This window comes from Phasianus colchicus, chromosome 1 (assembly GCF_987193195.1).
Source record: "Phasianus colchicus chromosome 1, bPhaCol1.hap1.1, whole genome shotgun sequence".
Taxonomy (NCBI): Eukaryota; Metazoa; Chordata; class Aves; order Galliformes; family Phasianidae; genus Phasianus; species Phasianus colchicus.
The window spans coordinates 69,430,751-69,442,895 of record NC_143436.1 but is presented as its reverse complement, the minus strand read 5'-3'; the positions used below and the strand labels follow the sequence as shown (position 1 = coordinate 69,442,895).

General features: G+C 36.6%; 1 protein-coding gene across 4 annotated transcripts in view; it reads left to right on the top strand.

Annotated features, from left to right (window-relative positions):
- PACSIN2 (protein kinase C and casein kinase substrate in neurons 2) overlaps positions 1 to 11,998 on the top strand; it is a 62,231-nt gene extending 50,233 nt beyond the window's left edge. For 2 of the 4 annotated variants that reach the window (XM_031597204.2, XM_031597203.2), the window contains exons 8-11: positions 173 to 297; positions 887 to 1,003; positions 1,928 to 2,124; positions 6,936 to 11,998. In XM_031597204.2, coding sequence (XP_031453064.1) covers positions 173 to 297; positions 887 to 1,003; positions 1,928 to 2,124; positions 6,936 to 7,048 — 552 coding nt within the window. In that variant the 3' untranslated portion in view covers positions 7,049 to 11,998. The remainder of the gene's footprint in view (positions 1 to 172; positions 298 to 886; positions 1,004 to 1,927; positions 2,125 to 6,935) is intronic. The other 2 variants (XM_090146921.1, XM_090146922.1) reach the window with 2 other exon arrangements.
- Positions 11,999 to 12,145: the final 147 nt, after the last annotated feature.

Here is a 12,145-nt window from a genome sequence, read left to right as displayed (position 1 = left end):
TTGCTAAGATAGGAACTAGATGAGGACTATAACCAAAACATGAGTAACTTATCTTTACAATAACTATTTGTAAGGCTGTATAAATGTATGTTCTGTAACACAGTCTGAGAAATTAAATATGATAATTAGTGCTCCATTACATTTCTCAATCACTTTTTACATTCGTTGATAGGAGTGGTCTGCAGATCTGAATCGCACTCTCAGCAGAAGAGAAAAGAAGAAAGCTTCTGATGGAGTGACTCTGACCGGTATTAATCAGACAGGAGATCAAGTTTCACAGCCTAACAAACATAGCAGGTATTTTATTTTTTTATTTTTAGTTATATTGATTATTTAAGATAATAGAGACATAGGATCAAAAAGCCACTGGCCAATTAAATGTTACTTATCTGTGAGCATTCTTAAAATAGCTTTCTGCAGCTCACAAAATATTTTGCTGATTAATTCTCCATCTTACATTTGTCTCTCCACTGTGGATTATAAGAATACTGAACTTTGTAGTGAAACTGAACTGTGTAGCTCATCAGGCGGTTGTCTGTTGCTATTTTTCTATCTGTAGAAATGACAGTTTTTCTTTGAAATCTTAGCTTGCAAAATGCTTAGTGACATCACTAATCTGGATGCCGTTAATACATAGCTGTTAACAGCAGCTGCCTTAGAAAATAATGTGTCTAGTTCTGAAGGAGTGTATCATATTGTGAGACTGTCAGAACTTTCTTGGGTCTTATGCTACTCTTGTGGGTTTTATTTTTTGCTGTTCTTTTTATTGATTTTTTTTTATGGCTGGAGAAAGGGTCTACTGAAAAACTACTTAGTGGGACACAAATGAGTGTTTCTACTCTTAAACAGATAGGGTCACCATAATGCTCTTTCTTTTCCAAATTAGCAGTCTTAGTGTCCAGAGTAACACAGTGCAGTCAGTACAATCAAGTTACAATCCCTTTGAAGATGAAGAAGATACTGGGAGTACTGTCAGTGAAAAGGAGGACAATAAGATCAAAAAGTTGGTGAAATGTTGTTTTAATTGTTTTTACACTTTCTCTATCCAGGGTTTTCAATTTTCAGTTTCTGTAACGCTCTGCTAGTGGGTGCATGAAGTCTGTTTGAGAGGTTTTGTAAACTACACTGTAAACTAACTTGTCTCTCCTAACAGATGCCACATCTGTTGCCCTGCTCTTTGGTTTGAAACTACTGGGCCTATTGGCAGTTGCTAACAGAACTGCTGTTGTTTTTCTTCCTTCCTAAACCAGTCTTTTAAAATGTGTATGTTTTTTTTTTTCTAACGAGAATGTTCCTGGAGCTTTACTCCTATGCGTGTTCTTGCTGAATAAGTCTGCTTTTATGATTGCTTTCTTTTTGTTTAGGACCTTTTCATTATGCCTACCTAAGGATATCACTGTCTTAAATGACATGCACGTATTCAGCACTGAACTCTTCTTTAAATGGTCAGGATGTCACTCTGTAATGAAGCTTTTATATTGGTGAATTGCAACGTACAAAAAGTTAAAATATATTGTAGGGGGTGCACAGAGGAGTGAGAGAAAGATTCTGAATGCTATTTAAATATCTAGTTCCTCTTATGTACTACCTTCACAGCTTTTACCTTTCTAGAGTAAATAATCTCATAGATTCTACAGATTTCTTGTTAGAGAAATTTCTTGGAATTTATAGGAAAGTTGTCTTTGATTTGTTGTTTTTTTTTCCTTTTTTTTCTATTTTAACTCTGAATATATTGTAAGAATGTGATTGTATTTTTTTTTCTGAATAAGGTATTGCCAGCTAAAGGTAGATAAGATAAGCAGAGAGAAATTTTCAAAGCTGAGCTTTACAGAGAAGTTTAAGTTTAACTAAGGAAACTGATATCTCGGGGGTACTTTTAGTCTCTTAATGTAAGAGCAGAAAAAAGTGATTTAAAATCTGTTTTTAGTGTTAGCAGCTATGAAAAAAACCAAAGCTACCCTACAGATTGGTCTGATGAAGAGTCCAACAACCCCTTTTCTTCCACTGATGCAAATGGAGACACCAATCCATTTGATGAAGATACTTCTCCTGCAATGGAGGTGAGAGTGCGTGCACTCTATGACTACGAGGGCCAAGAGCAAGATGAACTCAGCTTTAAAGCAGGTAAGTTTACAGTGTGCACTTAAAGCACTTCATCAAAAGGAGAAATGGGGCAAATAAGGACTTTTCCTCTATAGCATTTCCTTTATTTTCTGAAGTCACCTGTCTCTCTGAATGTACAACTCCACTTACAGGATCTTGTCTAACCCACGTTCCTGATAGTGCTTCTTGCTATCCCATGTTTGAGAGTAGTGACTTATAATCTGTTTGAAATGTTTTGGAATATATCCGTTTTGGATATTCCTTTTACCATTTTGTGTTAAATAAAACAGGGAGCTGCAGTTGATTACTTTTTCTCCTTTTCTTAGCTGATGACAGTAACGGCTGCTGCTTTTAGCTGTCTACAAATGCCAGCCCTACAAAGATGTTATTTAAAGGAAAAGACTACAGCTATGCATCTTAAAACAATATCTAATCAACTGATACATTTTTTTCCTGTCTAAACTGGGAGCATTCACTTTTTGGCCTCTTATTTCCTGCACCACTAAGGTGTTTTAGTTGTTTTTTTTTTAAGCTGAGCACTTGGTCATGGATTGATAAATATTTTCTCCTTTGACACTCTTCAGTATATCTGTGTGCAGTAGCCCTACTGTGTTTTACTTGTTTACTTGATTTTGTTGGCTTGCATTATATTAGGGTACACTGACTGGATGTCTCCCTTCTTGAGATGTTTTATTTCCCTTGAGTCATTTTACTTGACTGTAGGAGTTGAGAAAACAAAATAGAGGCAGTGGACTGGAGAGACACATGACAGTTTCCCAGTTACGTGTTTCCACCCTTACAAAGTTCACATAGGGTTATGATGATTGTATACCATAAATGCTGCTGCCTTCAGTTTAGGCTACTAGCAGTTGCGTGCTGAGTGAGTGCCTGGGAGTCTTCCTCAGCCTTCAGTAGCAGACTTCAGATGTTTTTCATAGTCTGACCAACCTGGAGGCAGCACCCTCTATTGGTGGAAGGCAAAATCTGCACCTTTTGAGCTCTGATACCTGTCTTGTCTTGCCTCAAACTGCACATGAAAACCTTGCTAAACAGGAACTCCAGAATAAGATGTTTTTTTCATAGTAGGTTAACAGAACTTCAGTTTGTGAAAGTGAGATTGATTAGATTGTCAGTCTACTCCTTTCACTTTTGCTTGCTTGTCACTTGCTCCTTTCTCCTCTAATGACTGGCTAACACAGTTGTAGAAGACAAAGAGGATTCAAGTGATAAAAAAAAATGTCTAAGAAAATTCTTCATTCCATTTCCCCTTCAGCATTCATAAGAGTTATGCTATTTCATCTGCAGTGTGGCTTGGATGTTAGAGCTGAAAGTTCTTATTTCAAATAAGACTGATGTAGCTTGTCACTGAACTGTTAGTATTCCATTTTGCATATGGAGAAAGATGGTTCTCAGAGCTGCATTAGACGAAAATGTTTTTATGAATAAACAAGTCCCATAACCCTGGTGAGACTGTCTATTCACTCTCTTCTCTCCTTTTTTAATAGTAAAACTCCATACCTTTGGCTTGTCTTTGTAGACAAATAATTTGGACTTTGAAAGAAGAGAAATGGTTTGGCTTTTAAGTTTGTTAAATTGTGCTCTGACAGAAGGATTGTAATAACTAAACATCTGGAGCTTTCTCTGGAATGCACAGAAGCTAAAACTACTCTTCATTCTGTAGACTTTAACTGTTCATTTTTTTTCTTGATGGGGGGGGATGGAAATAAGTTAACATTCGTGAGATTTATAATATTGTACCTGTCAAGTCATTCTGGCATTCCAAAGGTTTACAATAACAAAGACTTTCCATGACAGAACTATGCAGTGTTTTTACACACAGGCATAATGGTTAAATATGAAGTTAAACATTCTGTACATTTAGTACCAGATGTTAGACTTGTATTAAACTACTTGAATGAAGTGGCTCTCAATGTGAGACCTGTAGAAATAAAGTACGAGTATGAACAGTAAGAAGTGTAGACTTAACTTAAAAACTGCTTAGTAGCTTTGAAGTAAGAGCATTAAAAAACATTATAACAGCAGATCATGATTTTATCAATCAGAAGAAAGTGATCATGCTAGGCTACGAACCTCCTTTACAGGAGAAGAATTACAGAATGCCTGCAATCAAATGTTCAGCTTTTTAGACACAAATATTGAAGTGACTAGGTTTACATTGAATGTGCAATAGACTGGATCAGGCAGGAGCTAGTTTAAAATGTGTTATGTTCCTATATTCCTATGCAGACTATGCCTAGAGTTGTAAGCAGCTGTCAGCAGGCGATTAATGCATGTTAGGGATCTGTTTTAATGTATGAGGATATTCTCCAGAGGAATTTCCTCAGGTATTCAAAGAATTTGCCTACAAAGCTTTTGTAATCACTTTTAGCCACATGCTGTAATATACAGGCTTTGTACAGTGTCCATCAAATATACTATTTTTCTATAGACTTGAAACTCACCTTTGTATTAGTGGAATACTTTATACGTCAGTTGTTTTTTGTTGTTGTTGTTATGTGTTTTTTTCCCTTGGCAAACAAATGTGGTGGGCTTCCAAAGAGGAGGAATAACTTTACCCATATTTTATGAGAGGTTTTATAATCATATAACTGCAGGGGACATAACCATTTAGCATATGTCTAGTTTTCTGCCATGGCTGAGAATAAATAGCTACAGTAAATGTAGACCAGGCAGTGTTGTCAAAATGTGTTAGTATACATGCTATCTTCCTTGCATCTGTAAAGACTCTTTCTGTTACAAACCTGTTGTGCATATGATTGCCAAAAGTGATAATACTTTAATAAACCTCCAAGGTCACTGGTTTAAAATTTTGCAAAACATCTCCATAAGTCAAGTATTTGTTCATAACTTTCTTTTATTATCTGCTAGACTCACAAACTAGAGATCCCAGAATCACAGAATTGTAGGGTTTCGAAGGGACCTCTGAAGATAAAGTCCAACCCTTCTGCTAAAGCAGGTTCTTTACAGTAAGTTGCACAGGAAAGGTCCAGGCAGATTGTGAATGTCTCCAGAGAATGAGACTCTACAACCTCTCTGGGCAGCCTGTTCAGTGCTCCGTCATCCTTACAGTAAAGAAATTCTTCCTTGTGTTTGTTTGGAACTTCAGATGTTCCAGTTTTTGCCTGTTGCCCCTCGTTCTGTCACTGCACACCATAGAAAAGAGCCTGGCCCCACCCACTTGACTCCTGCACTTCAGATACTTATAAAACTTCAGATACTTATAAACAGTGATCAGATCACCTTGCAGTCTTTTCCTGAGGGCTCCTGGGATGGCTAAGAGACCCAGGTCTCTCAGCCATTCCTCGTATAGGAGATGACGCAGGCCCCTGAGTCATCTTTGTGCCCTTCCTCTGGACTCTTTCTAGGGGATACTTTGTCTTTTTTGAACTGAGGAACCCAGAACTGGACACGGTACAGTAGATGTAGCTTCACCAGGGCAGAGTGGAGTAGGAGAATCACCCCCCTCAACCTGCTGGCCATGTTCTTTTAAATACACTCCAGAGTGCCATTGGCCTTGGTCACAAGAGCACACTGCTGGCTCACAGCCAGCTTGTTGTCCACAAGGACCTCTGAGCCCTTCTCCACAGATGAAGTTTTAACCTTTTATAGATGAGAACAATTATAGAAGATATGTTATTATGCTTGTTCCATTTCTACAATCTGTACTGTATAGGTTAGGTTTTGCTCTCCTAAATATACTCAGACTTCTGTAATATTTTGTGTATTTATAGCCATTAGAGATGGGTTAATATAATCCCATGCATCTATGGAAATAATTTGACTCAAAGAAGTTGTCTGTGTGAAAATAATTCAAGTGATGTGGACTTCTATTTGCCCAGTAGACTTTTTGCTGAGGTGGACGTTCCTTTGCTCATGTACAGCATCTTGAAGTCTGCAGACTAATGCCTAAGTATTTCCTGAGAATGCAGAAGATTAGAGGCGCACAATGAGGTTATTTTGTAGTTCATAAATACCTGAATGGATATTCAGTGTTAGCTCTTGCTATTCAAGTTTAGGAAACAAGTTCTTGATTAACTTTTTTACACCTACAATTCTGCACCAACTTCCAACGGTGTAATGGTAGGCGTTAAAAGAAAGATGTGGAAAGAAGAGATGTGACAGTGTCAGTACAGTGTCTAAACATTTCTTGAACACCTCCAGTGACCTCCACCACCTCCCTGGGCTGTCTGTTACAGTGCCTTCTTGGAGAAGTATTTCCTAATGTCCAACCTGAATCTCCCCTGGCACAACTTGAGGCCATTCCCTCTAGTCCTATTGCTAGTTACATGGGAGAAAAGACTGTCTCCCACCTCACTACAACCTCCCTTCGAGTAGTTATAGACAGTGATAATGTGACCCCTGAGCCTCTTGTCCACACTGAACAGTCCCAGCTCCCTCAGCTGCTCCTTGTAAGCCTTGTATTCCAGATTCCTTACCATCTATCTTCAGCTATACGTGAGCCTTTGATCTTCTAGTAAAATAACACCATATATAAGTTAAAAAACGGCATTCTTCAATTTTGTTTGAAATGCTGTTTGCGCCTTTTTGAAATGCTGTTTAATGTTTTTGTTTCAAAGTAGCTCGTTTCTCATTGCTTTTCTGAAATTGTGAGATCTTTCATCCCATATGCAAATTAGTAAATGACGTTAGTATGAAAAGTGTGAAGAGCAGAGACTAGAGGCTTTCTGCTGGGAGCTGGTGTGGGTAAGGGAACAAGAGTGGACATGTAAATAGATAATTGTCATGTTAGCTTTCTATTGTTGTCACTTAGAAGTTCATAGATTTTTTAATGGTGCTGCTTCTTTTTGCAGGAGATGAGTTAACTAAAATGGAGAATGAAGATGAACAGGGATGGTGCAAAGGACGTCTGGACAACGGACAAGTTGGTTTATACCCAGCAAACTATGTAGAACCAATCCAGTGACAAAGGACAAAGTTAATACAGAAGTGTTACAAAAGCTCTGCAGGCCTGTACAGTATATATTTAAACCAAGAGGAAGTTGAATGATGTATAGAGTGTATATATTTTCATGAAAAGGAGAGAAAGCTCAATACTGAAATTGCGGTGATTTAAAGACAGAACATAGAACTGATTTCATGTGGTTTTCACAGCTTGTGCACAATGCAAATGAAAGGGGTTAGGTGAAAAAAATAGCGATAGGAAGAATACTTTTTAAGCTTTTTTCTTTCCACGTGGTCTATTATTGTGACTCTTAAACATTTTTGCGTTTTCTATGCTTGTGCCTCATCCTACCCGAGGTATGTGGCTTATGCTGAGTTATGTTTAATCGGTTATTTTAAGTGACCTTCAGTAACTTGCAACTTGAATTTTTAAGATTATTCTAGTTAATTTTCTATTTGTTCTTAGCAATGTCTGAAAGATGCAGTATTTTTTTATTTAAATGCTATGTAGGTAAGCATCTTTTTTGTATTCTTGATCATATAATACTTAAATTATGACATAGATTTAGTCAGCAGTTGACTGAATGAAAAATCCATGTTATAGTAATCTTTCAATGTTGTCAGCATGGCTCAAAGTTGTAAAACAGATATTATATGTGATAACTATCTGTTACAGAAGGTTATTTGTAGCAGAGATACCTGCAGGTGTCATGGGTTGGGATTCTGTTATGAATGTTGTTTATATGGTTTGGCACTTAAATGAGTTTTCCTTGTAGATCTTAAGTAGCTCTCTATAAACAAAGAGATAAATCACGTAAGCCCCAGAATACTATCTGTTTCCGGCACATGTGTGCAGGAAAAAAATCCTTCTAACTGCTAATGATTTTTTTTTTGTGATTTGAAATGTTAGATCTGTGAAGACTGATTTTTTTTTTTTGAACAAAGATTGTAAAATAGACTAAAAATGCTTTTTATTAAGAGGCTATCTGTTGTGTATATGTACATACAATTTGATATTCCAAAATATAAAGAGCATGGCTATTAGTTATCAACCTTTTGATGTGGATAAGATTTAGACTTATAAGAGTTTAAATTATAGGTATATTTAAATCTGCTTTCTTGCCATATTCATTACTGTACTATAGACAAAATATTCTGTGATTAGGTTTTCAGAAGTACAGGAAACACTCTAACATACTCAAAATCTGTAATGTGGATAAATTTGTGGGTCAACATATAAACTAGCCTTAGTCCTTACATGGATTATTGTAGCAGAACACTGTAAAAACTACATTTGTTTGCAATTACAACTCAGTCGTCTGTAACAGTGCCAAATAGTTTGCATTTGTGACATTTAAAACTGAGTTGTAAATTACAACAGATTTGTGTTAAAAAAATAAATATCAAGTATCAGGTGAGTAGATATGCTACTTTAGGAATCTACACTGTAATGAAGCTAACAAATCTATTTTGAGGTAATTATTAAACACTGTTGGTAGTTTTGGATTTTATCGTTTGCTTTTCAAATGTATAGATATACTTAGTCATAATGTTCAGTGCATTACAATGTGCAAGCTCTGAAAGTGGATGTATGTATGTCTGTCAAGGAAAACTTAACATAATTATTCATTCACAAAATGGTTACTAAATCTGTCAGGAATTACTGCCTTGGGTCTCTATATTGTAATATATTTTAGAAAACAATAAAATCTGTTAATCTCTTAAATGCACAGAATGCACTTCATCTTGCAGTGTATGTAAACATACTTTTATAAAGCAAATAGCACACTTGGTTGCAATTCAAGATGACAAAATCTGTATTATCTGAAAGTCATAAGGATGGGCATGCCAGCAGTCGCATTGTGCTGCTTAGGCACAGTGCACAACAGCTCTTATATGCTGCAGCAGAATGTTTATGGAAGACGAGGAGATTCATGTCTTCTGTGGGTATGCAAAATGTACTACGAAAAGTTTGATACAGATTGTATGAACAACTAAGCGTTTTTGGTTTTTTTTTTGTAATATCTGAGTCTCTTCTATCTTCTATGAGAGAGGTGTTTTTCTTTTTGGGTTTTCTTTTTTTTGCCAACTGCTAGCAATTAACATAGTAGTGTTTGTGATTGCTAGCCAGAAGTTTGATCATGTCTCTCACATCAATATTTTTTAATCTAAATAATCCAGTTCTTTATGCTGGGTGTCAAATTTAGTGAAGCAACCGTAGGAATCTAAGTGGAAGCAACCACAGGAGATCTCCAGTTCAGTGGCTGATCTAAAGCACAGTCAACTCGAATTCAAAGTAGGTTGCTCGAGTCTTTGGAGCTGGTCTGGAAAACTTCCAAATACTGATTTCTAACCTCTCTATTCAGGAAGTTACAGTGTTTAATTATCATTATAATGGTGTTCTTTTGCCCCTGGCTTTACCTGCAGTTGGAACGTGTCCTATTGCAAGACACCACTGTGTCTTGTTCTGCTGTGCTTGATGGAGCCTGGCTGGTGTCTTGGTAGCCTCCACATTGCTGCTGGAAGGCTGCTCCTGCCAACTCCAGATTCATCTCTTCTCCAGGTTGAACAAGTTTTGTTTCGTCAGCCTCTCCTCACAGAGCAAGTGTTCTATCTCTCCTAATTTGTCGAGTCTTTTTGGGGAAAAATAGTAGGCTGTTTTATTAGAAAATTAGAAGATAAGCAATTCCTTCCTTATATAGTCCAAAGCTATATTGAAATTCTTCTTAAGTTGTTGCCTTTGTTGAGGCTTTGAGAACTTGACACCAAAATTTTAGCACATTTTTCCTCAGACTGCTAATATATTTGAATCTATAATTTTATATTGTAGCCTGCAAATTTGGTGTACGTATATAAGATTGTAAAAAGCACAGATATACTCTCAATATAACCACATTGTAACTCATAATATCTTGGTATAATGATCCAACCCATTGCTATTATCTCTTGTTGAGATGCCTGTGGAGATGGCCTGACATGCTAAAACTGTTTTTGCCATAGCTGACCTGAATATTTTTGTTCTGTTGTCTTTCTTCCAATTAAGCCTTTATTCATAACACTTGCAAAGAAGAAAATTAAAGCGGGCTTAAGATTGGCGATAAGTAGAAACAGTGAGTCTTCTAAGGGGAAACCACAGATGAAATGCTTGTGTATTAATCTGATATGATCTGGGTGATTAAAAAAAAAAAAAAAAAGTATATATATTGTTGTAAAACAAAGGAGAAAAGGAAGAAAATGGAAGATGTAATGAAGGGTGGATGTCCAGCAGCAATATCTCCTGTTCTCCTAGAGTCGCATCTATCATTTTTAAAAATTAACTCAGAGGTTACATAATCATCTTTATTAGTCTTTCCCCCCCCAATTTTCTGGTTTGGCAAAGTTAGTCATTTACCTCAGAATACCATAGAGCTTGCTAATTGCGGTCACTTTGGAGGAATTTACAGAGCTTGCTCCTGATCTGTGAGAATGAGTTATTCCTGATAACATAGGATACTTTTACCTACTGGTTTTGTTTGAATTATAATGTAAAGAGCAATTTCAGAGCATAAGAAAGATCATGCAGTAATTACTGCAGTAGACAATCGCTTCAGTGTGTTTGACATCTAAGAGTTTATGTGCTGATGGTAAGCATATATCATTTTCAGCCTGCTTTACTTCCTTTCTCCTGTTAGAAATACAGATTCCTATGTGATATGACATCAATCCTCTAGCACAAAGTTTCAAAAATACCGTAGATAGTTCTTGAACGCTCCATTCAAAGAATACCTTTATAGACCAGAAGTTTTATTGAGCACTGCTAACATTTCAGAGGGTGTAACAACCTCTTTTCTGCAGAGAAGACTGACGGTAGTAGGTTGGATGAAATCGGTGCCAGTAGCACATTGTGGGTGCCTTGGGAAGAGCATAGAAATGGACAACATGCAAGGACGCTTCAGCCGCAATATTTCAAGCTGTTAGTGATCTGTTTCTTTTGTTCTATGAAATAAGAAAAACTTATTTTGAACATCCCATTCCGTTCATTGCTTTTTCAACAACTGTTGTTCATACAGAAGTAGATGAAGTAGGTCAGAAAAGCGATCCTCTAATTAGTTCCAGAAAGACAACCAGTAGCGCTCTTTCATGTAGTAGCTAATTGTGACCCCATTAGAGAAGTGCAGACTGTGTTTTTATTTTGCATTTGACTCTGAAATTTACTTGCTGCTTTATTACCTAGTTGGTATTATACAAGATATTTCTACTGCTTTTTGTTGTTTTTTTTTTTTACTTCTGTAAATGTAAGTAGTTCAATAAGTAGTTCTATTTACTGTTCTCACAGATAAATATACAAATTACATGTTCAAGCATGAGTCCTCTGGGCAACACACTGGTAACCTCCCACTGTTTGTTATGGTGGTCAGTGACTAATTTATTAAATGATCATTTCCTTATTTCATGGCAATGTATCAAGGTTTTTATGAGGGACATTAACAAGAACGTTCTGAAAATCCAGGTTACCTTTACCTCAGCTAGGTCACCTCTCTGCATGACCCATGAAGCTTTAACTCAGTGAAGTAGCAACCATATTAATTGTGAAGTAATTGTGTATTATGATATAGATATTTCTAGAAATCTGAAACAGAAGATGCAGAAATTTGATTGCCTGCCAAAGATAAAATGCTATCATGTGGCCAACATAGGTAGGTTTTGCAGTGGAATACTGCTTCTAAATGTGGCTTTGCAAGTCTCTTGCATTCCTAATGCAAACAGGTTTACAGAAGCACAACTGAATATTGTCTATGCAGTGAACTTGTCTGAAAATTACATTATTGTAACTTTTTGGCTTTGTACTGGACAGTGCTGTTGAGATGGATACTTTCAAGATTAGAAAGCTCCAAGAAACCTCACCTATGTGACGAAGTGGTTATGCTTCTTGATGTTATCAGTACAAACAATACATTATTACTAAATAAAAGTATATTATTGATATGTAGAACTGGTTTCAACTGGTTTTTAATGTAGTTTAACACTGTTAAATTTCATTTCCATATTGTGGGAGTAGACACTTAGATGCTTGATCTTTCTGCTCCATGGAGATTTTCTGGATGGATTATGTAGTCTGGAATGATATGTGTCTGGGACC